General features: G+C 37.2%; 2 protein-coding genes across 3 annotated transcripts; one reads left to right on the forward strand and one right to left on the reverse strand.

Moving 5' to 3' along the window:
• Positions 1–1793: 1793 nt before the first annotated feature.
• On the reverse strand, positions 1794–4575 carry rag2 (recombination activating gene 2). Its single transcript, XM_079809008.1, has 2 exons — positions 4407–4575; positions 1794–3725 (listed from the first exon to the last, which is right to left on the reverse strand). Exon 2 carries the CDS (start codon positions 3709–3711, stop codon positions 2119–2121), a length of 1593 nt encoding a protein of 530 aa, XP_079665134.1. The 5' UTR covers positions 3712–3725; positions 4407–4575; the 3' UTR covers positions 1794–2118.
• iftap (intraflagellar transport associated protein) lies at positions 3992–23408 on the forward strand. Of its 2 annotated transcripts, none has more exons than XM_079809010.1 (7): positions 3992–4038; positions 10887–11029; positions 11121–11260; positions 12824–12898; positions 14900–14954; positions 22106–22245; positions 22377–23408. In XM_079809010.1, exons 2-7 carry the CDS (start codon positions 10897–10899, stop codon positions 22482–22484), a joined length of 651 nt encoding a protein of 216 aa, XP_079665136.1. In that variant the 5' UTR covers positions 3992–4038; positions 10887–10896; the 3' UTR covers positions 22485–23408. The 2 variants fall into 2 exon arrangements, with proteins under 2 accessions (XP_079665136.1, XP_079665135.1); XM_079809009.1 differs by having other exon boundaries at positions 4008–4038; positions 11121–11296.
• Positions 23409–26217: the final 2809 nt, after the last annotated feature.

Below are 26217 nucleotides of genomic sequence, written 5' to 3' on the forward strand. Positions count from 1 at the left end.
GATTGACTTTCTTTAATGGACCGTTTTTCTTGCTAATGAAAATATTGTTCAGTAATTGATTTTATTTCTTGAGATGAGATGTGATATCATGTGTAATGGCTTTATTATTCACTTCATTATTTTTTTTTAAGCTAGTGCATAAACGTAAGCTAAATTGTTTTATGGCAGAGATAAAAATTATATGGGCAGAGCTTTTTTTCTCCCTGGATTTTACAGGCAAATTGTCTGTGTTTTATCTCTTGCTGCTTGTGAAATATGGGGGATTTTATTGTATTGCCAGGTTGTGACAACTTCACGAATTCATACAGAAGGGTTGTTTATGAAAACGTATGAGGGAGTTGTAAGTCACTGAAATTGTGTTAAAGGAGCCCCACATTTATGATGGCTGTACTAATATATCACACAGGACAAAGTCAAAATAAAATTAGAAAACGCAAATTGTTTCCTTTGCAGGAGTCTAGAGAAAAAGGGGTTATTTTAGCAATGCAGTACTTGGATGGTGCTCAACTGGTTCACAAATGAACACACATAGACACTATGCTACAGCATTTGCACATTTATTTAGACCCTAGCCTATATTTCTACCTCAGTCTTCAATCTTACAGGTCCCTCAGGACATTTGCACCATGCCATTGAAACAAACATATTTTCAAATATTCTTGAAGAAATGGCAGTGTATTTTACACAATAAAAGCTATTGACTAGATTTCTTTATGCGTAGCATTTCAGGGATATGTGCTCTGTTCACCTCAAACTTCAATTTATTAATCATATTTCTCTTGTTTTGTTTAATAGTGTTAGTTTTAATTCATGTTGAACTCTTAGACTCAGAGGATTTCAGTGATCCACTTTTTACTTTATAAATACAGTTTTTAGACTTGAATTGATTGATTTCTTTGTGAAGTGATTTGACTGATTTCTTTGTCTTTACTTGATTGCTTTCTTTGTCATGATATTAATAGTTTCTTTGCATTATTTTATATTATACATTAAATTACATTTCCATTTTTCAATTAATAAAACTACTTTGAGTATGTTTTTTTATATAAAACAGAGGTACCTCGCATCATTTTAAAATCATATGATTTAAATACTGTGGATAAACCAGTATGTTTAAATTGCTTTATGTTTTTTTTAATTTTTTTTTTTATAAAACTCCATTGCACTTCATAATTGTAAACATTTTGTAGACTTGCACAAAGGCCCTGGTGATGTTCTTGTAATGAACTATCGCTATTTATTAATTTCATTGTGCAAGAACATTATGTGATTGTTGTAATTCATGAACAAATGGATTTAATTATTGAATTCTTTCTTTATTATTGAATATACTGTAAGTGTTTTGTAATAAATGACATTTAACTGGGAAATAAAAAAGAAATAAGGCAAAAAAAATGTGTGTGTGCTCTTGTATGCGGTTGGAGATAAACACAGATAAGACAGACATGGATGTTCAATTATATATATATATATGTGAAGCACTGTGAAGTAACAAACAAACAATGAACAGCTGTATTATTATTAACTAACATTAACAAATGGAATAACAAATGTATGGTTAGCTTTTGTTAGTTAATACATTAACTAATGTTAACTTATGAAACCTTATTGGTTTTGACCTCCACACTAAGCCATGGATTTAAAATTTCAGCTGTCTACAACTTCGTTGTGTGTGTGTGTGTGTGTATATATATATACACACACACAAACACACATACATGTTCTTGACTTAACGTTTTTGCGTAATATGTGCATATTATAATTATAAGCATAACAACATGAGGTTGAAATATAATGTCCATAATTCTCTTTATTTAAGCAGAAAATCATATTCTACAAGCTTTTCTCCTCATTAAAAAATGAGCAAAAAAATGAGCAATAAATCATCAGCTTAGTAATTTTAAACAAGACTTGTAAAAATTCAGATTTTAATAAGGTCATAAGCATTTTCATTTCATTAATTAATTTCTGTTGTTTCTATCAGTATGAAAAATACACTTCTCCAATTATTTTTTTTAATATAAAACAATTAATATGCTTAAAATGAACAACAATATAAACTTCGACAACAATGTTAAATGATATTAATATCATGACATAACAGAACAGAACAACAATTCAGTCAAAAAGTCTTCGCAGAAAGCTCTTCTTAGCTGGGGTCATTTTCAGTGAGACTGGAGCCTTGCGATGGGTCATCTTCATTGGGACTCTCTTCAATGGCAACATCTGGCGTGGTGGAGTCATCTCCTGCTTGGGCAGGCCTCCGTGATCCAGGCAGAAATACTTGCTATTGCCTTGAGAGAGGCGGAGCAAAAGGCTTTCAGGGAGCTCCATGCACTGAGCATGGACCCAATGTCCATCTTCACCCCTGGAGCAGAAGATCATGGCAGGTCGGGTGAGCTCAGTAGAGTAGAAGGGCTCCCAGGTGTTGGGGTCCACATGACAGGAGAGGCAGCACTTGACCCAGTAGCCTGTCTGAGATTCATCCTCCTCATCTTCCTCGTTGTAGGTGTCACCCTCTCCATCGCTGCTAAACTCCAGCTCATGAGGTTCTCGGCCAAAGTAGAGCTCCTCAGAGTCTTCCAAAGGTGCAGAGTCCTCAAAGTCAGTGGACTCCTGGCTGCATACCTGAGTTGACGCTTCTCCATCTGGTTCCTTCTGGAAGCTCAGCTGGTAGAAATGGTAGGCATCCGGTGGGGTTGGGTTTCCTTCCGAGGGGACTGCAACCAAGGCACTTCCTTTGCCCAGGCTGCCACCAAACCAAGTTCGGCTGTGGCTAATTTCGCTGGTCCACTGCGGAGGTTCGCGTGGCTCCATGTGGACTCCAACATCGTCCAGGCCAACGTAGGTGCACTCCATGCGCTTTTGAGTCTCTGACTGGTACCCGCCGAAAACCATGTACTCGTGACAGCCAATAGGAGTGGTTATGGCACTGGTAATGGAGAGACCTTCAAGAAGAACATTACAGGTGATGACAGGGCTTCCCAGGAGAAGCTCCACACGTAGGCGGATAAAACGAGATGGTCGGCAATCGGAGCTGAGGATGTGACCGCCCAGGAAGTAGACACAGTCCTCTCTCGCTAAAGCTACGTGAAACGACTGGCCATCCGTGAGCTCGGGGAGGGTGTGGGCCGAACTGCAACCAAACTCTAGGTCAATCAGAAAGACTTGAGGTGGACAGTCTACCACACTGTTCCAGTTCTCCGTGGTCCTTTCGGAGGGGGGCATATAGGACCTGCCGCCAAACAGAACGCAGGCGCTCTTGCCTCGACTATGGATCACGCTGAGGGTGTGGCCGTATCGAGCGCTAGGGACGTCTCCAACGAGCTCTTTCTCTTGACATTGCAGCGTGACTTTACGATTACATCCTCGACTGTCCACACTCAACATGTAGAGACTTGAAGACAGTTCATTGTTGGGTGTTCGCCCACCATGTATGAGGTAACATTCAGGGCTGCCATCACGAGGCTCAAAATGAGCTACCGCAGGACACCGAAGAGGAGGAAGATAACTGGAGTTGTTTGAAAATGAAATGGGTCGCAGTTTAAGTTCTCCATTTTTTATACGTACACCAAATACACCAGTTGGACATGAGCGTCTCGGCCAGCCCTTTTGACCAAAGAGGTAAACATCACCCTCCAGGTCTAGTAAGGAGAAGCCTGGTTGCACAAGGCCAGCACAGTTCACAGCAGTTAGAGGCTGCAAGGACATCTTTTTGCAGGGAGCTGTGTAAAATATAATTGAAAAAGAACAACAGCATTATTTTAATTGCTGAAATAAAATATTACATAATAAAATTCAGGTCCGTTGAAATTAATTCTGAATAGCATACCATGCAATAAACAAATATAAAAAAATTGCGGAACCATATAACCATTTCCCTGTTTCCATAACAACACAGGAACATTCCCACAGGAAACAAGTTGTAGTTTTCCTCATTACCGTTTCTCTTAGAGAATCGCGTTACGCTTGCAATAAAACGACTACATTACCCAGCATTCAGTGCGAAACCGGCGTTTCTCGTTCTACATTTAAACGGTACGTCTGATATTTTTATAAGCGTTGAACTCTCCCGTTCTCTTAATGTCTTCTAACAATTAGCAGCGTTTCTCCTTTTTACACTTTTTATATTCGTTTTAATGTCTTTAATGTTTTTTTAATTAAACAAGTAAGTTAAGCAAGCGCTGGCTGTCAACAATAGCTACACTACAACAAACAAATTGAAGATAAAAATCTTTTAAATCACTATATTCTTTAATAATTATACTATAAAATCCCGTATTTACCTACGTGTTTATTTAAATTTCTACTCTATATGGGACCAGAACACCACAAACATCTCTAAACATTCCACATATAGGCTATAGTGTTACAAAATTCATCCTAATAATATGTATATTTCTTACCTCCTGGTCAATGCACTCCGAAATCTGGGAGCTGTTTGGTGCTGCTAATTTTTATTTGAGATATTACAGCAAATGGTTTAGTGACAGTGGCAGAGGTTCAGTGTTTGTGAAGGTTGACTGGCTCATCTTGAGGTTAACGTCCTGTAACTGCTGCTAACAACAGGTGTTTGAGCACAACTTGCACAAGTTTGAATCAAAACAAGCACAAACTCAGTGTATCATTGGCTTGTGTAGCCTATTAATATGGACTTTATGTTTTTGTTTTACAGTTCAGTGGACGAATCATTCACTTAGCAATTTGCAAATCAGCTGGGTTGTATATGGGTCTCATAGATGTAACTTTCATCTTCCAAAATGTACACTTACCATGGTGACACTCTGTATAATGTAGCATATATATATATATATATATATATATATATATATATATATATATATATATATATATATATATATATATATATATATATATATATATATATATATATATATATATATATATATATATATATATATATGTAGCCTATGTATACATTTTACTGCTCCCTTATAACTCAACTAAACCTCATTTGTTTAACAATTACTAAAAAAACATTATAACTCACATATAACTCAAATAATTTAAACTTAACTTAGTTAAAATAAATTAAACATCAAACACTTTACAATACAGATGCACTATGTATTAATTCATACTTAAAATGCACAGCTAATCATGTGTTAATGTATGACTCATTAAGAACTAAACCATTTATTAATGATTACTGCATCAGCAATTATTAAAGAGTTTATATGATTAATATATGAAATGTTATTAATTAAATGTGTCATATGTATTAACTTCTCAATAACATATAGTATTAAAAGTTGATCCTCTGCTGACTCGGGTAAACTATGGCAAGCCGTTTCAGCGTTACTTTTCATAATTGCATTTTTACTTGTAAGAATTCAATTAGAGAGCTCAACAATTTTTTTTTTTTATATGTCGCCATTGACTTCCATTCATTTTTAATTACAGAACTCTACAATTTAATTAAATATATAAATTATTTAGTAAAAGTGCATTTACGACGACTAACGCTTGGAACAACTTAAGCTAAAACGGCTTGCCATAGTAAACTCTGCTTTTGTTCATGGCCACTCCTCAAGCCCCAGTTGGCGCGCTTTGGACCAAGGTATTCGGAGGGCCAAAAACCCGAGGAAGCCCCAATGAGGCCTGATCAAGACCTGGAAGTGACAGTGGAAACGTGACTTGCCTTGGCACGCACTAGCATGCTTTTGGCGTCTAGTGGAAAGACGGCTAATGACATATGACTTAACAATTAGTTAACAGTCATGTGCCTCAACAAGTAAAGTCATAACATAATGATACATTTGCAAACCATTGGCTGATGATTTATTAAAGCAGACAACTGGAAGTTGAAGTACATAGCTTTTATCAATATTTGTAATTAACGCATTAAAGCCACAATATGTAATTTTCGCCGCTAGAGGTCGCTTATGCGTAGCTTGATGGATTTCACAGAGCTTTTATTATACCGCAGACGACCACTTCTACTTTTTCCGCTCATGTGTATGTGGGGTAATGCAGCGTTTTATCATATTAGATACATTTGAGTGTGTTGAAAGTTATGTTATAATGGAGCATGTTTCGCTCGGCGGCTACTATGAGACATTTGTTGCACACTGCAGTAAGCGAGATTGATATTAGGCATGGTAAAACATGGTAGGCTACTCGCTGTAAATCAAGAAAACCAGATTTAAACAATAAGACTAATTGTGTTGAGCTATATAACAATGGTTAGTTTTCTGTCGATGAATGTATCCAAACAGTTGCTCACCTGCTAATAAAACACATAATATATTAAAGCATCTTTGGTGTTTTCATAATTTCTACAAAATAAAATCGAGGGTAACACAGGTATGACGTCATTAATAGGCGACGCACGGACACGGTCCGCTAATATCTCTGGATTTAACCCTCTGGTGCTCTTCGTTTAGGGGTTGCATTGGTTGTCTTCCGGTCATAAGTGACCGGACACCTAAAAATGTAACTTCCTCCACCCCAGTAAAACCAATGTAATTTACTTTTCTTCAATAATATTTTTTCTTTTTGATTTTGTCTTTTGAGATGATTTGATGGTATTTTTTAATATTTATGCAATAATGATGATCTATTTTTGCCATTGAAAATTATACAAAAACATTTTTTTGTAATTTTTTTTTTCTTAATTATTGCAGTATTTCAGGTTAAAATAGAGACTAGGCCTTTGGCCAAGGCAGATTAGCGCCCTCTTTTGGAATTATTTAAGAAATCCTGCAACCATGGGCGTAATCACTAGAGGTCTCTATGGAGAGGCTTGAGAATTCCCTAGTTCTTGTTTGAACACATTTAATGATTTTTTTTGATGGATTTGAATATGCATTTAAAAAATCTCAAAGACTATTTATTATAAAGTTTTAGGTATTTTTTGTTGTTGTTAGAAATATAGATTTTTTCTGTGAATTTGTGTTTTTGCAGATTTCCCATTCCCTATAGTGTCATTTTTGACCGAAGAGCACAAGTGGGAGTATTTTTTTTACGACCACTTAGCATGCTCGAATCATCAATTTTTTTTTGTGTTTACATACCTAATGCTAGAAAAGTCACCAAGTTTCATATCATTCTGATGAAGCTGTGATTTAAAAAAATTCCAAATGTGGTTCATAGGTTCAGTTTTTCATAGGTGTGTGTGTGTGTGTATAAGTGTGCGTGTGTGTGTGTGAGTGTCAATATCACACTCTTGATGTTTTAGAGTGTCACCCCTTTACTGCTGTGTATTTTTTTTCAGCATCGTGGCCGATTTGTAGATCGTACACACAAATATTCTGCGAATTTTTGTGTTTTTGCCGATTTCCCATTCATTTCCTATGGTCGGTCATTTATGACCGAAGACAATGAACGCTACTTTTTTTTTCTTTTTTACGACCAATTAGCATGCTCGAATCATGACCCCAATTTTTTGTGTGTTTAGATACCTAATGCTAGAAAAGTCACCGAGTTTCATATCATTCCGATGAAGCAGTGATTTTTACAATTTCAAAACAGAAAATGTTCCGGTCAGAAATGACCGAAGAGCACCAGAGGGTTAAACATTCTTGGAAACATTTGGGATAAAGTCAACAAAATATATAACATTGTTCTAGTGGTTTTTGGATATTTTAATCCCAAAACCTTACATACTTTGCCTTTAATTTACACTATTAGTGTTAATAAGAAATTAATACATGATATTTTATGAATAGCAATTCATTTATTAAATCTATTAATCAAGCAGACTCTTTATTAGTTGCTGCTGATGCAGTAATCATTGGTTAATGGTTTAGTTCTTCATGAGTCAATAATTAACACGTGATTATCTGTGCATTAGAATAATTGCATAGCCTATTAGTGCACCCGTATTGTAAAGAGTTAATATCTTTTATTGGCTAAGATTGCGTCACGTTGCACAGATTTCGGGTTCTTTTATAACCTGCACTCGACACCGATATCACGCTCTTCATAATGCACCTGTGACAGTGTAGCCCGTGTCTATGTAATGTGCTGTTAAAATAGTCTCCTCTGTGTATCTGAGTGGTCTGTGTGCAATCAGGTTCAGTGAGGAGAAGAATGATTCACTCTAATTACACCAAATACAGAATGCGTGAGTCACACATCACATTTTGGCAGGAGGGGTAGCTCGGATTTGTAAAAATACTCCTTATTTCCCGCAGGCTTATATTTGCATTAACTGTTTCTGCTTGGCGGCTCTTTAAAGGAACGAGAGAAATTAGGCGACTGGTTTTGAAAGAAAGAGAGGGAGGGAGAAGAAGGGAACAGCTGTGCCGGTCTCATTAGCATAATGTTTTTGTGTTTCAGGGGGCTGTGCGCGTTTGCGCGAGCCCTCGTGCCGTTGCGTGTTTGTTTTGGAGGCCGAGAGATGCGTGTATGTGTGCGTGCGCGCGCGCGAGCGAGAGCGCAAAACAAAGACCCGTAACCACTAGTGCCTGGAAGAACAGTGAAAAACACAAACAGCGGAGCACCTGTGTCTGAAGAGCAGGGCCATGAAGAGGAGGCTGAGCGACTCCCCTGAGGTGCAACACACACAAAAAGAATTCCTCCGGCGTCTCCGAGCGCATAGGAGAGCTTTATTCTCCCGCTCAAGTGCACTTACATGCCGGTGTTCACACTTACAGACGCTGTAAAATAAACCTGTTGAGTCCTGCAGCGGATTTGCATACGGCGTAGGTAAACAAATGCTGTTGTTTGCAAGCTCTGTCACAAAGAGACGGAAGGGAGACTGAAACGCAAACACAACAAAACTACAATACTTGCATTATAATGAACGAATATATCGCTACCAGACTACCTTATTGATTATGATAGGATATAGCAGCTTTCCTGTGCCTGGTGTCCGATTCATTTTAAGGAATAAATGGGTTAAAGTCGACATACAATGAAAACTGATTGTACTTTCTTAGGCTACATATACACGCTCATGGCACAGTTTGTCCTGACGAACTTCCATTTTTGCGTATGCCACATAGGCCACACTATTGGCTAAAGTTAAAGGGATAGTTCACCTAAAAATGAAAATCCTGTCATTTACTCACCCTCAAGTTGTTCCAGCACTGTGACTTTCTTCTGATGAACACAAAAGAAGATATTTTGAAGAGTGTCGGTAGCCAAACAGTTATGGAACACCTTATGGGAAATTAAATACTATGGAAGTAAATGGGCACCAGCAACTTGTTGGTTACAAACAGTCTTCAAAATATCTTCTTTTGTGTTCAACAGAAACTCGTAAAGGTTTGGAACAACTTGAGGGTGAGGAAATGATGACAGAATGTTTATTTTTGGGTGAACTATCCCTTTAAAATAGCCAAATAGTTTCTTGTGCGTTTTTTTAACAAACTTGTGTTGAATGGTTACTTTTATGATCTAATCAATCCCCAATCAATTTGTGACTTTTTATTCTGTTTCACTTGAAATGCATATACGTATGGAAATGGGTTATAAATGTATTTTAAAGTAGTTTAGAACCATTTGAGTCATCACTAAAAGTCTTCCCAGAAGCCCATGTTTTTGTCAAGAATTTGTTAATTGTTGCATTTTGCTTCCCACATGGAACATTTTTATTCCCACATACAGTTCTTATACAATCTTGCAGTAAATACCAGTGTAATTTTGGTATTATTTATATACTATTATAGTTTTTATTAATATTTTGAATTAGCTTGTTTTAATTTTTAAGTTTTGATAATTGTTTATTAGTTGTAGTTTTTAAAAAAAGATATATTTCTATTAAGCATTCATTTTAATTATTTAAAGTAATTATTATTTAAAGTAATTATTACTTTACAACATTCCAAAACATAATATTGTACATATTGAATATAATTTAATACTTAATTACATTAAAAGTGTACTACTTTCTTACTTTTACTCAAGTAAAAGTAGTTCAAAGTTTTACGAGTACAAGTAAGAAAGTACTACATTTTTTATGTAAGTATTAAAGGTAAAAAACAACAACTTTTATTTATGAAATGTAGTGCAGTAAAAAGTACAACATTATGCTTTGGAAGTAAAAGTTTTCCAAAAAACAAAAACAAAACCCCCCACAGATAAAGTACATATATACTTGAAAAATAGTAAAATGACTTCACTTGTCCGCCTTTGAAAAATAGCACGTGAAACAGTATGCTTGCAATGATACACATTTTAACCTGCAGTTATGTAAAATGATAATCATAGAAAATGAAAAGGATATAAAATTAAGCTGATATTATTAAAATAGAAGGTCTAGTCAAATGCAGTAGATTGGAGTACACAGGACATCCTATACTGCACTTTCTGGCAAATCTGGGTATTTCATACGTGCAGAAAATGTGCGTACTGTAAACGGTCTATATACTGTACATTGCAGAAATGGACGTATTCCAAGAGAGAAGGAAGAGGTGTGCCAGCAGTACAGCTGACGCCTGAAGCCCTGCACTGATCTGCGCTGTATTATTGATAGAGGAGAGTAATTAGACTCTAGTAGCACCTGTTTCTGTCCCTGCTAATGTTGTGCCACCTGAAGAAGGCTCTCCCTAGGGCGTGTTCGTGATGAATGACATGGCGACAGCTCGGAGTTTCTGACGATCATCGCGCCATTCTTCATTATATTTTAATGTCACGGCAATCACTGCCCGCCCCCCCCTCCCAGCCGTCATTGATTGTAATTAAGCTGAACTTCAAAATGATAATTTCATTCCAATCAGGGCTAATGCAGCTATAATGCACATCGCCGATGATAAGTGACCTATAAAGAAGTGCAGCCTAGCAGGATCCCTTCATCATTTTTATTTCCTCAGGTTTTTTATACCAAAATTTCCTTTCCGGTTGGCCTGGTTCAGGCTCTCTGGTGATCTTCATGGTTTGCACGGCGTACACAAATATCTCTTTCTCAATGTGGATAGGTTTGACAGGATGCCAGGTTTAGTTAATGGTTCGCTTGTGGACAACCATGACCAAGCCATGACTGAAGCTCTGGAGCAGTTCTGCAACTCCCCGGAGCAAACGTACGAGCAGTTCCTGTCCACCTTCACGTATCTGACCCCAGGTGAGCATACTGAAGGCCACATACATCTTCTTTCCTCTGATACGTCCGTAAATCCTTCGCCTGTGGTCTTCGCTGTCGTATCCCATTGCAGAGAACGTGAGGGATCCGCGTTTGACTGCTCCTGGAGGACGTGGAGAGTTGTCCCACAGCGAGATGGACAGCAGCCGAGAGCGACAAAGAGAGGATGGAGTGACAGAGATGGAGGAGAGCGTAAACCGAAGGATGGGACAGGTGAATCGCTGCTCAGCGACTGCTGATCAGGAAGAGGTCACCGCCTTATAGATTCGAACCGTTCAAACCGTCAGTCTTTACTGGGAGAGGTTCAGGCAGACCTCTCCTTCCCTTCAATCAATGTCTTCTGCATTAGCACCTGTTCTCATTAGCAAACACACACACACACACACACACGTGGGGACTCTCCATAGACGTGATGGTTTTTATACTGTACAAACTGTATGTTCTATCCCCGTACACTAACCCTACCCCTAAACCTACCCATCCTACAAAACTTTCTGCATTTTTTTATTTTCGAAAAAACTAATTCTGTATCATTTATAAGCTTGTTTCCTGTCTGCGTGCATTCAGGTTGAAGTCCCCACCGGGATAGAAAAACATGTACTCACACACACGTTGTGTTTAAATGTCTCATTGGGACTTTCCATAGACATAATGATTTTTATTCTGTTCAAACTGGATATTTTATCCCATAACCTTAAACCCACCCCTAAACCTACCCATCACACAAAACATTCAGCATTTTTACATTTTCATAAAAACATAATTTAGTCAGATTTATAAGCTGGTTTCCTCATGGGGACCAAGAAATGTCCCCACACAGAGAAGGATTTTGGATATTGCCATCTTTGTGGGGACATTTTGTTCTCATAACGTAGCGTTTACATGGACCACACACACACACGTTGTGTTTTCATGTTTTATAGGGACTTTCTATAGACATTATGCTGCTTATACTGTACAAACGGTATATTCTACCCCCTAACCTTAAACCCAGCCAAAAACCTACCCATCACACAAAACTTTCTGCATTTTTTACATTTTCCAAAAAAAAAAAGTCAGATTTATAAGCCGATTTCCTCATGGGGATCAAGAAATGTCCTCATAACGTAGGGCATACCTGGACCACACACACATATACAGGTCCTTCACTGTCCATCACTGTTTCTGAACTCCTTAAAACCCCTCGATTGTTGTCTCGAGTTTTCTTCCGGGAATGTCACAATGTTCCTCATTCCTCAAAAAAATCCTGCCCACAGCACAATGCACCCACTGTAACACACTGAAAGAACCACTTAGCAACCAAGTTAGTATTCTAATTGTGGACAAGCACCACTCAAAGCACTAAAAAGATAGGCAATTTTTCTTTATTTTCCCTCTTTTTGGTGTATTTCTTCCTCAAGACTTTTGGAATTCTCCTCTCAGCGTATTGAATGGCTTCATTGCGATGTGTATTTTGCTGATCTGTGTCTGTGTGGTGTGTGTGAACGGTGCTTAAGACTCCCGCCTGGCTTGCGTATTGATCTCAGTGGGGCTCTGGCGAGCCACAGCACCAGTTACTGTCAATAACGCAAAGCACATCAGCCAACATCCCAGGCCAGTCAATGCTAAAAAAAGCCTCTGCATTATTCAGCTCCCCGCCACCAGGAGAGAAAAACAGCTGTATTGATTATAATGTTGTTTTGATTGTAATCACACCGATTCACATAGCTGCTGTCATTTCAGAGCATTGTTAAATGAGATGAGATAGTGAGATTATGAGTTTGTGTGTTTGTATAGGTGCTGTTGGATGGTGGTTGTGTTGGAGGAAGACTGGGCGGCCCATCAAGCTCTGCTCCTGACAGACCTGTAAAGGTAAACTGTCTGGACACTCAAAACCTAACAAGCTACTTACCGAGACAGTATTTTAAGGTTGAGAACAACATAAAGTACCTTGTTTTGTGTACACCGATCAGGCATAACATTATGACAGGTGAAGTGAAAAACACTGATTATCTGTTCATCACAGCACCTGTTAGTGGGTGGGATATATTGGGTAGCAAGTGAACATTTTGTTCTCAAAGTTGATGTGTTAGAAGCAGGAAAAATGGGCAAGCGTAAGGATTTGAGTGAGTTTGACAAGGGCCAAATTGTGATGGCTAGATGACTGGGTCAGAGCATCTCCAAAACTGCAGCTCTTGTGGGGTGTTCCCGGTCTGCAGTGGTCAGTATCTATAAAAAGTGCTCCAAGGAAGGAACAGTGTTGAACCGGCGGCAGGGTCATGGATGCACGTTGAGAGCGAAGGCTGGCCCGTGTGGTTCGATCAAACAGACGAGCTACTGTAGCTCAAATTGCTCAAGAAGTTAATGCTGGTTCTGATTGAAAGGTGTCAGAATACACAGTGCATCGCAGTTTGTTGTGTATGGGGCTGTATAGCCGCAGACCAGTCAGGGTGCCCATGCTGACCCCTGTTCAAAAGCACCAACAGTGGCACGTGAGCATCAGAACTGGACCACGGAGCAATGGAAGAAGGTGGCCTGATCTGATGAATCACGTTTTCTTTTTCATCACGTGGATGGCCGGGTGCGTGTGCGTCGCTTACCTCGGGAACAAATGGCACCCGGATGCACTATGGGATGAAGTCAAGCCGGCAGAAGCAGTGATGCTTTGGGCAATGTTCTGCTGGGAAATCTTGGGTCCTGCCATCCATGTGGATGTTACTTTGACACACACCACCTACCTAAGCATTGTTGCAGACCATGTGCCCCCTTAAATGGTATTCCCTGGTTGCCGTGGCCTCTTTCAGCAGATAATGTGCTCTGCCACAAAGCAAAAATGGTTCAGGAATGGTTTGAGGAGCACAACAACGAGTTTGAGATGTGGACTTGGCCTCCAAATTCCCCAGATCTCAATCAAATTGAGCATCTGTGGGATGTGCTGAACAAACAAGTCTGATCCATGGAAGCAACTTGCAGGACTTAAAGGATCTGCTGCTAACATATTGGTGCCAGATACAACAGCACACCTTCAGGGGTCTAGTGGAGACCATGTCTCGACGGGTCAGGGCTGTTTTGGCAGCAAAAGGGTGACCAACACAATATTAGGACATAATGTCATAATGTTATGCCTGATCGGTGTATATTCTAAGGCAGCACTGCATATATCTTCCACAGAGAATGCAATCCCAGAATTCAATATGATGCACTCAGTGAAAATGCATGCAAGATGCCTATAAACAGGCTATTTCATTCAGAACTGAACAAGGGCTATTTTACTTAATGTTTGTGTGTATAAGCTAACACTAACTTATTGGAATAAATTGAATCAAAACCTCAATATAATAAAAAATAACATTTGTGTAACGCATTTTAACCTCAGAGTATGCTAATGCTAACTTTAAAAGGTTGGAGTCAAGACAACATTTGTGTGTTATGCATTTTTAAGCTAATTAGTGTATGATAAGCTGATGTTAACGTTAAACTTGTTGGAATCAGTTGAATCAAGACTTTATTCTAATATAAAAGGACTACATAATACATTATAGTACTTTTTAAGATCATTAACATATGCTAAGCTAACCCGCTAACACTGAACTGTTGTCGTAACTTAGCAACATGCTAATATCAAAGTTTATTGGAAATTATTGTGAGACAACTTCAGTTTAATAAAGAAAATATTATTTTATCTAATATGTGTGTGCTAGGGCTATATTGTTATGTTTGTTAGAGTAATGTGTTGTTAGCTTAGCAATATGCTAACATCAAACTATATTTAAATGAGCTGTGAATGATCTTTTGTGTGGAGCTAATTCTAAAATAACTGTGTGTAAAAATGTATATTTCATTGCTGCTTTGTCTTTTTTCTTTCCTTGGCAGTTTGATAATTATCTGGGAGATTCGGAGGACGAAGAGGAAAATGCTGACGCTACAGGTGTTTATTTCTTGAAAACATAAATGTATTAATGTCACTTTACAGAGAGTCAGTTTAGTTTAGCTAGATTACAGTGGCCTAGATGCACAGTCTTTATTTACATGTTTACACGTTTTTATGTAAAGCAGCACATCGTCGAGAATTCCTTTCATCTTTTTCATATTTCACAACAGCTTCAAATGGAATTGGATCCATCACAAATTCCCACAATATTCACATAATACACATTGACGTGTTGGCATCACCTGTATAGTTGTATTTTAAGTGCAGCATGCTCTCATAAATATTCTTTTCATGTCCATATGTAAAGATTGCATGTGCTCACCTTACTTTATTAGGGTTTAGTGGATATCATGTGCACGCTGTTTTTTGTAATTAGAACTGTCATACAGCTTGATTTAAATATATTACCATTTATTACACATATTCAATGCATGCAAATTCTAAACCGCTCCCTCATCATTAGAGCCGGGGGCAAGCGCTCGCTTGGCGAGGCTTAATGCTCGCTGTGCAGGCTTGTAATGAGTCGCTCTTTTCTGCAGTGCCAGAGAGGCTCATTTAAACTCCAATGACCAGTTTAATGCAAAAATAAATAAAATAGTTGGAGGAAAGAAAGCCTCTTTTGATTTGAGAGGCTTACATTTCAGAGCAGGGCTTCCGTGTTTTTGTTGAGTTTATCTGTGATCAGAAGTGTTAACTGAGAGGAAAGGGTGTATGTAAAAGTCATTTGGTGGTGTGTTTATAATGAGAGTCATATCTCTGAATAACAAAAAGATGCATGCTGAACTTTACCCTAATTAGCATGAATAATCATGCCCCTTCTTGCTGGGCTTTGGAAAAAAATATCCTTTGCTGGAAGTCGGCAGGTCGCTGTATTGGTTGTAGTGGGCATTTAGTCTTCTGCATAACTGGTCATAGCTTTGGAAAATTTTAATGTAAAATAAAAATGAATTAAAAATATATATATTAATTTTGTCGCTGAAAAATACTTTCCAACCGTTTTATTACTGCAAGTTTGCTAACTGAACTAAAATGATGGAAAAAACAAAAAATAATATAATATATAATATAAAAAATGATTTTGGTAACCAAGATAAAAATGGGAATTGGCAACAAAATTAATGAATGAAACAATAAGTGAATCATTGAATCATTCAGTCATCCAAATTGATTTGTTCAAAAATGCTGTTTCATTCAGGAACAAAACAAGTGACATCTTTATGAGTGAATCATTGAATCATTCATTCAACTAAACTGATTTGTTCAAAAATGTTGTCACATTCAGGAATAAAACAAGTGACATCTTTATGAGTGAATCATTGAATCATTCAGTCAACTAAACTGATTTGTTCAAAAATGCTGTTTCATTCAAGTACAAAACAAGTGACATCTTTATGAGTGACTCATTGAATCATTCATTCAACTACACTGATTTGTTCAAAAATGCTGTTTCATTCAAGTACAAAACAAGTGACATCTTTATGAGTGAATCATTGAATCATTCATTCAACTAAACTGATTTGTTCAAAAATGTTGTCACATTCAGGAACAAAACAAGTGACATCTTTATGAGTAAATCATTGAATCATTCATTCAACTAAACTGATTTGTTCAAAAATGTTGTCACATTCAGGAATAAAACAAGTGACATCTTTATGAGTGAATCATTGAATCATTCAGTCAACTAAACTGATTTGTTCAAAAATGCTGTTTCATTCAAGTACAAAACAAGTGACATCTTTATGAGTGAATCATTGAATCATTCATTCAACTAAACTGATTTGTTCAAAAATGTTGTCACATTCAGGAATAAAACAAGTGACATCTTTATGAGTGAATCATTGAATCATTCAGTCAACCAAATTATTGATTAAAAAATGCTGTTTTTTTAAGGGTTTGGTTTACGGTTAGTTGCATGTAATTTATAATATTTACTATAGTAGCTACATGTAACATACAACAAGGAGTTTTGCTGAATGTACCCGAAAAAAACTATTTACTCACCATTAAAAGTAACTAAAGCAAACTGCAAAATTTCAGGGGGAAAAAACAAGGAAAGTATGAATTTTTCACAACTTTAATAACCTTGATGTGAACTCTGAGACGTACAGTACAGGTAAGCAATAATAATGGTCTTGACTTCAGGGTTCAGTGATACGCCGACCATCCAGATGAATCTTAAAATGGGTTGAGGGGAAGGCGGTTCTGGTCAAAGTGTATCAAGGCTTAAAAAGAGCTACGGGTACCTACGGTTATAATGAAACACGCCTCTGCATGCCGGTCAGGGAGGTTCACGGCGTGTTATAACAGCAACAGCCTTCAGATTCATTAGCTGCGTGAAGCTTCTCTCTGTGTTTCCTTAGTGAGCTGGTTAATGGCCTTGTTTTTGAAACCACCTTGTTCTGAAAGCCACGGTTGCGTGGGGTTTCTTCAGAGGTGTGCAGTCCACAAACACACACACACACACACACGCAGTGTTGTATACACTCAAACAAACACGCAGAAATGCACGCTGTACACCCCCAGACGCCTGGTCTTTACCCAGCAGCTGAAACTCTGACTTTCACTGTGCCAGTAATTAGCTGTTTAATTAACATCAGCATCAATCGAGCTCTTGCCAGGCCTTATGTCTTTCTCACTATAAGCTACTGCTAAAATCCAGAGATGCAGGACATAAAAACAGATTGTTAGCACTTTAATCCTTCCTTTATGCCATAAATTGTAAGTTCACTCACAATTTACTCGCCCCGATGTTATTTTAGCACATTAATCCTTGCTTTTTGACATAAAGTGTAAGTTCGCTCAAAATGTACTTATCCTGATGTTGTTCCAAACTCGTAACACTTTATTATTTTCTGTAGAGCGTGAAAGGATGTTTTGCTGAATGTCTGAGTTGATCTTTTCCAGAAGGCTCTAAATATAAATCTAATTTGTGTTTGCGCTCAAATCATCTCATTCCAACTCCTTCTAACCAGTCACAATTGTAATTGGTCAAACATAATTGGTTCACACTCATCTTGCAAGATGAGTGTGAACCAATTATGTTTGACCAATTATGTCGGTTTGGTCACATCTGTTGTGACGTGTTTTGATGTTTGAAGATTTGACGAAAGATGAGACTTTTTATCCAAATTTAAATTCCAGACTTTCATGCACTGTAAAATCTAATTAGTTACTTAGACTTCCTTTAAAAAAAAAAAACATGCAAAACGATTGCTTTAAAAAAAAAACAAGTGAAATAGGAATAGTGTGCTGTGCCGACAAATGCTTAGTTAGTATACCGTAGTTCACTTACACAAGAGTTCTAGTAAGTAAAAAAGAACTGTAGAGAGCACTTGATAATTTACCTGATAATTTACTTATAGCTACCATTGTTGTGTTTTGATGCTGAATGTTGAAGTCTGTGTGTGACTCAAACAAGATCAACTGCAAGATATTGTCACAAATATAGAGGGATTATATCAACCCAATTCAAAGTTTCACAAGGTGTTTATGAGATAAGCGTTAGCAATACAATTGTAAATGATCTTTATACAACATGAAGGGAAGTATTATTTGCTTTTAAAAGGTGGCAAAATGTATGACTAAATCATTAACTAATTATTCAGTCAGAAGCTAGGTCAACTTTTAAAAGCAACCTATTTGTTACTCATCTTCCTTTGAAACCAAAGAACTGTCTAACTTTCTTGTTACATCTCTGCATCAATAGGAAGAGAATTACAATAATATGAATGTTCCAAGTGCCCAACCAAAGGGAACACTGATTTTTTTGCTTGACAAAATGGCACTCAAACCAATCAATTCATTTGAACTTGGATTGTCTGAGTAAACAAGGCATAGTATGTGGATAGTACTGATTACTATATTTTTACAATTAAGTTAAGACATTAAGTAAAGTTAACTCATAAGTGTTAGTTAAAATCACTGTTGGATTTTACAGTGTGTGCGCACGAGATACGTTTTTTTGTGTACATTGTGTACACAATATATTTGTTCTACTTTTACATTTGTACAAGAATCTGCTGTGTGAAAAACATTTTTATGACATTTAATTTCCTTGTCAAAATAAAAAAAATCTTCCCCTACAATGAGACTTTTTTTTTAATGTAAATTTCAGATTTTTATGTGCGCACACGATACCTCTAACATAAATGTTTTTCTAGTTTAATATTTGCACAAGAAACTGCTGTGTGTGAATTTTTTTATGACATTTACATTATTTGCTTAAAATATGTTTGTCTAATCTCTTCCCCAATTATTATTTTTTTAATTTGTGTGCGCACAAAACCTCTGACATTAACGTTTTTACGCATATTTTTAAAATAATGTTTTTCTACATTTACATTTGCACAAGAAACTTTGATGTGTGCAAAAAACATTTTTACGACATTTAATTTATTCACCAAAAATGTCAGTGTCAAATTAAAAAAAATTGTAAAAAAAAAAAATTCCCCTCAATGAAACTTTTTTCAAAATGTAAATTTCAGATTTTTATATGCGCATGAGACCTCTTACATGATTTTTTTTGCATATATTTAAAATGTTTTTCTACATTTACGTTTGCAAAAGAAACCTGGATGTGTGCGATAAACATTTTTACGACATTTAATTTATTAGCCGAAATCTTGTCAAAATAAAAAAAGTCTTCCCCAACGATGACGCTTTTTTAAAATGTACATTTCAGACTTTAGGTACCTCTAACATGAACGTTTTTTGCGTATATTTAAAATATGGTTTTCTTCTTTTACTTTTGCACAAGAAACGTTGATGTGTGTGAAAAACATTTTTACAACGTTTAATTTATTTGCCAAACACTTCCTTGTCAAAATAAAAAAATCTTCCCCTACAATGAGACTTTTTTTCAAAATGTAAATTTCAGATTTTTATGTGCGCACACGGTACCTCTAACACAAATGTTTTTCTACTTTTACATTTGCACAAGAAACTTTGATGTGTGCAATTTTTTTTTACAACATTTAATTTATTGGCCAAAAATGTCCGTGTCAAAATAAAAAAAAAACGTAAAAATAAAAAATTATTCCCCTCAATGAAACTTTTTTAAAATTGTAAATTTCAGATTTTTATGTGCGCATGAGACCTCTAAAATGATTTTTTTTGCATATATTTAAAATGTTTTTCTCCATTTACGTTTGCAAAAGAAACCTGGATGTGTGCGATAAACATTTGTACGACATTTAATTTATTCGCCAAAAATCTCGTCAAAATAAAAAAGTCTACCCCAACGATGAGGCTTTTTTAAAATGTACATTTCAGACTTTAGGTACCTCTAACTTTTGCACAAGAAACGTTGATGTGAGCGATAAACATGTTTACGACATTTAATTTATTCACCAAAAATCTCGTCAAAATAAAAGTCTTCCCCAACGATGAGGCTTTTTTCAAATGTACATTTCAGACTTTAGGTACCTCTAACATGAACGTTTTTTGCGTATATTTAAAATATGTTTTGTTTCTTTTACTTTTGCACAAGAAACGTTGATGTGTGAATTTTTTTCACCATGTTTAATTTATTTGCCAAACACTTCCTTGTCAAAATAAAAAAAAAATCTTCCCCTACAATGAGACTTTTTTTCAAAATGTAAATTTCAGATTTTTATGTGCGCACACGGTATCTCTAACACAAATGTTTTTCTACTTTTACATTTGCACAAGAAACTTTGATGTGTGCAAAATTTTTTTTTACGACATTTAATTTATTGGCCAAAAATGTCCGTGTCAAAATAAAAAAAAAATCGTAAAAATAAAAAATTATTCCCCTCAATGAAACTTTTTTAAAAATTGTAAATTTCAGATTTTTATGTGCGCATGAGACCTCTAAAATGATTTTTTTTGCATATATTTAAAATGTTTTTCTCCATTTACGTTTGCAAAAGAAACCTGGATGTGTGCGATAAACATTTTTACGACATTTAATTTATTCGCCAAAAATCTCGTCAAAATAAAAAAGTCTACCCCAAGGATGAGGCTTTTTTAAAATGTACATTTCAGACTTTAGGTACCTCTAACTTTAGCACAAGAAACGTTGATGTGAGCGATAAACATGTTTACGACATTTAATTTATTCGCCAAAAATCTCGTCAAAATAAAAAAGTCTTCCCCAACGATGAGGCTTTTTTTTTTTTTTTTTTTACATTTCAGACTTTAGGTACCACATGAAAGGTTTTTTGCACCTCTAACATGAAAGGTTTATTTTTCCATGTCAAAATAAAAAAAATCTTCTCCTGCACTGACTTTTTTTCAAAATGTAAATTATTTGTACAAAAAAATCACAATAAACCGCTAACATGAAAGTTTCTCATGCCTACACAAGTTTATTTTATTTTTTATTATGTTTTCTTGTAAAATTCCCTGTAGAAAAGGGAGGTGGGAGCGATTTGTAGCAAATAATGACTGAAATTTCTTTTTCTCTCAAAAATGTACCGAATGGCTTTAGAAGACTCAAAATATCGTACATACAGTAAGTCGTATTCTCCAGGAAGATTTGTCTGTAAGGGTAATGTTTAAATGCACAGTTACCTGACAAATATTTTTTTGAGTACTCCCTCCGGTGCGAGGAAGACCCGTTTAGATCTGCTCTGGCGGGTAAAACATCTAGAGAACGCCCTCAAGTTAGGCCAAGAAGATTTGTCTGTAAGTGTACTGTCTAAACGCACAGTTACCTGACAAATATTTTTAAAGTAAACCTGACTCTCCATTTTCTTCCACCACAGATAGGGGATTTCATCTTTATTTTTTATTTCCTTTTAATTCCTATTATAACTGTTATACTATATATATATTTTTTTTTCTCCACTTATGACTATTTTAACTTAATTTCTATGTAAAGCACTTTGAATTGCCACTGTGTATGAAATGTGCTATACAAATAAACTTGCCTTGCCTTGCCTATTGACAATATCAGTCATCACCCACTTTCATTATACGGTAATCGCCGGCAGCACAAACATTCTTCAAAATATCATCTTTCCTGTTCCATGTGAAAAAAGAAAGAATTTCAAACAACATGAGGGAGAGTAAATAATGACAGAATTTTCACTGTAAAAGAAGACGCTGATTGTAAATGACTGCTGATGGACGGCTTTGCGTAAAAGATGCTGATGATTCATGAGTGTCTTGTTGTGTGTTGTCAGGTACATGTGCACCACCGGGTGAGATTGAAGAAGATCTGATAGCTGTCTCCTCTTCATCGCTCTGTCACCACACACTGCTGGAGATCTCCTCTACTTTCACAGACCAGAGGACACACACTCCCAGTGCCGCTGAGATTCAGGTACACACAACAACGTCTCTTTCTCTCTCTCTGAGAGCCGTCAAGCTTCGGCAGATGCACTTTTCTGTTGCATTTCACAGAGACGCTGTAAAATTCTTAATTAACCTGTAAAATGTGTTTTGTCATTCTAGGATGAAAGTGAGGAGGTTGTTCCTTTCCATCTGGATGAGGACTTTGATTACGATAACGTTGTGCTGTCTCACAAATACGTGATCCAGGAACAGAACGGACCATCTTGAGCTGGAAATGAATGTAAAGCTTCTAACAGCTCTGATTTTAGAGTAAAGTCCTAATGATGGACAGAAATGTTTTTATTTCTGTGTTCATTCTGCAGTTTGCTGAATCTGTACTACTCAGTAACTAATGTTAGCATCGCTATCCTCAAAGACACGATCAAATTTACTGTAATACACAGTCCAATTTTACATTTAATTTCAGCTGCAATTAGATGACCAATACCGACATTATTCCACAACCCATTTTTCTTCTTCCATAAAGTGAACTTCTGTGTGAAGACCAAATTGCTTTGGTGAATCCTTTATAATATGACCAGGAGCATGTTTTTAAAGAGTAAATAGAGTCAATTTAAATTCTATTTGGACTTTTAAAGCACTTTGCATAAACAAAACATATGATGGGTATTCATTTTGTAGTCTGAATCAAATGTCATTGATTATTATTATTGTTATTATTTTACAACTAGCTCGGCTCAGGCGCTTTCATTTTCTGACTCAACAGCTCAAATAGGCGACCTGTGGTGTAGCACTTTTTCTGATGTACTTGGAAAAGTAATTAATTGCTCGTTCTGTCTAACTGCGTTTTATTCACTGGAACAAAACGCTCAGGGACTTTCTTTTTGTTCTCCGTACAAACCTCATAACTTGAATAAAAGCCCACAACATGCTGGTCTATGAAAAGAATCTGCCCCCCCCCCCCTTTTTTTTCTCGACTTGATCGTTTATTTTGACATTTCAGAGAATGTCCGTACGTACCGTTAAAGAATTTTCTTGCTGTTTCCCAGCATGTTTCCTCTCCTTTTCAGCACCCCACCATAATTTCTCCTACTTTCAAAGTTATTTTTCTTTGTACCCTGTTACCCTGTCACCCAATGTTTCTAAAGCAACCAAAAAAATAAAACACTTTACTGTTCGTTTACCTGTACTAAAACATCAAGGGAGACATGTTATTTTTCTCAAAAGAGAACTGCCTACAGAGGGAGCATTTTAAAGCATCTAAATGATGTTGCCTTCTAAGATAACAAATGTTAAGGTATTTTGCATTTTGTATTGTATGTACAGAAGGCAATCTCAGAATATATACTGTATATTTACTGTATTTTATTATATATATATATACACACACATACACACTGATCAGGTAAAGTCAATAACACTTATTATCTCTTCATCACGGCACCTGTTAGTGGGTGGGATATATTAGGCAGCAAGGGAACATTTTGTTCTCAAAGTTGATGTGTTAGAAGCAGGAAAAATGGGAAAGCGTAAGAATTTGAGCGAGTTTGACAAGGGCCAAATTGTGATGGCCAGACGACTGGGTCACTCACACACCTAACCAACAACAAGGTAGTTGTTAAGCACCCAAAAACGAAAATTTGATGTTTTTCTGCTTACCCCCAAGGCGTCCAAGATGCAGGTGTCTTTGTTTCTTCAGTAGAACACAAATGTAGATTTTTAACTCCAACCGTTGCCGTCTGTCAGTCGTATAATGCATGTGAATGTGGTCTAATTCTATTTGAGTAAAAAAAAACATGCACAGACAACTTCAAATTAAACCCTGCGGCTCGTTGATGTCTTAAGACACGACACGATCAGTTTCTGCGAGAAATCGAACAGTATTTATGCTATTATTTCACCTCATATCAGACGAATGTCATCAGCTCTCCAGACCGCCATAACTTCCTGCGAATAAGGTCAAAATACCTGCGCGGTAGATATATACATAGATGCCTCATTAGTGCCTGTGCGGATCGGTCGAATGAGGAATCTACGTATATATTCCTATGATCGCGCTGGTATTTTGACCTTACTCGCAGGAAGTTATGGCGGTCTGGAGAGCTGATGACATTCGTCTGATATGAGGTGAAATAATAGCATAAATACCGTTCGGTTTCTCGCAGAAACCGATTGTTTCATGTCTTAAGACATCAATGTGTTGTCACGAGCCGCAGGGTTTAATTTGAAGTTGTCTGTGCATGTTTTTTTTTTTACTCTAATAGAATTAGACCACATTCACATGCATTATACGACTGACACACGGCAATGGTTGGAGTTAAAAATCTTCATTTCCTGCAAAAAAAGTTCCTGGTACAAATTGTTCCGGGTAATTTCGGTGGAAACGGGGCTTTAGTTAAAGAACCGGTGAAGAACCTCTGAAGAACCGCTGAAGAACCACTGAAGTGATAGCTTAGTACTCGTATATTAGGCACCGATCAGTGTTAGCGTCTTATGCGCTGTTTATACGCCCCGGGCACGTCACGTTTTAGTAGGAGCACTCTGAACGCCTGAAGTTGAGAAAAAAATCAACTTTGAGCAGAAAAGCGCCGATGTCATTCACGGTTTTCGGATGAATGGAGAGGCGGGTCTTCCGTTGTGGTGATGTTTACCTTGATTAGACTGACAGCACAGCTGATTCGGGGGTTGCCTAGAAACATAAAACAACTGCAGTGCACTGCTCTTTTCTAAAAAACAAACAAACACGTCAACCAAATAAGGCAGTATGGTGCGCCTCACGTTTTCAAATCTGAAAAACGCGCATTCTGTCTGATCGTGGCGGATAACTTAGACAGCTCACTCGTTGTTTTCGGACAGACTTCTGAGGCAGCGTTAGGCCCCGATCACACAGAACGCGTTTTTCAGGTTCGAAAACGCGAGGCGCACCGCACTGCCTTTATTGGTTGATGTTTTTTCATTGAGAAAAGAGCAGTGCGCTGTTGTTGTTTTTTTACGTTGCTAGGAACCCCCCGAATCAGCTGTGCTGTCAGTCTAATCAAGGCAACGATCGCCACAACGGAAAGCCCGCCTCTCCATTCATTCGATTGGACAATAGAAAAAAAACGCGATGACGTCAGACGCTTTTCCGCTCAGAGTTGACTTTTTTTCAACTTCATGCGCTCAGAGCGCTCCTAAAATGCGCGGCGCAGCTGGCGGTTAAAACGCGTGGCGCCCGGGGCGCATAAGCAGCGCGCATAACGCTCTCTGACAACAGAAATCTATTCAGAAGAGGCGCCTCTCGCTGCAAAAACGCGTTCTGTGTGATCGGGTCCTAACAGTTTAATAATCTACAGGAAAATAGGGCGAGCTTTGAACTGTTAATGTGTGTAGTATGAATGTAATCTGGATGTACTACATCCACCATGTTGTTGTTATCATGTGACCTACCAGCATCAGTAGCGTCGCTTCACCTCCATTCATAAATCCCCTCCCGTGGCCTCATGGGATAGTAAAGTGTCCATCGAAAGCGACTTCAGAATCTCGCCAGAAGTAGTAGGTCATCCGGGGATTTTTCACAGACTGTTTTTCCAATACAATGTATTCGAACATACTATGTTGGCGTACTGTTTTTTGCATGCTATATAGGGAACTATTTGATTTTGCGCCAGTGTTCTGAGATGCAAGCTTACACTCAAAAAAAAAAAGGTTCTATATTGCACCAAAAATGGTTCTTGGCTCGTAATCATAGGGGAACCTTTTTTAGTGCTATATAGCACCAATTTTGGTGCTTCAGTGGTTCTTCAGTGGTTCTTCAGCGGTTCTTCAGAGGTTCTTCAGAGGTTCTTCACCGGTTCTTTGACTAAGGTGCTATATAGCACCTCTGAAGAACCGCTGAAGAACCACTGAAGCACCAAAATTGGTGCTATATAGCACTAAAAAAGGTTCCCCTATGATTGCGAGCCTTTTTTTTTAGAGTGATACTGCACACATTGACTGGTCCAGTCTGTGTTTTGTCATGATT

Source organism: Gobio gobio (genome assembly GCF_949357685.1).
Source record: "Gobio gobio genome assembly, chromosome: 25".
In the NCBI taxonomy this organism is placed as follows: domain Eukaryota; kingdom Metazoa; phylum Chordata; class Actinopteri; order Cypriniformes; family Gobionidae; genus Gobio; species Gobio gobio.

Excerpts from the sequence above, each read along its gene's own strand:
- rag2 (XM_079809008.1), bottom strand. The coding sequence starts at position 3,711 with ATGTCCTTGCAGCCTCTAACTGCTGTGAACTGTGCTGGCCTTGTGCAA.
- iftap (XM_079809009.1), top strand. The coding sequence starts at position 10,897 with ATGCCAGGTTTAGTTAATGGTTCGCTTGTGGACAACCATGACCAAGCC. Across the intron at positions 11,030-11,120 it reads CTTCACGTATCTGACCCCAG|AGAACGTGAGGGATCCGCGT; the intron begins GTGAGCATACTG and ends ATCCCATTGCAG. Across the intron at positions 14,955-22,105 it reads GGAAAATGCTGACGCTACAG|GTACATGTGCACCACCGGGT; the intron begins GTGTTTATTTCT and ends GTGTGTTGTCAG.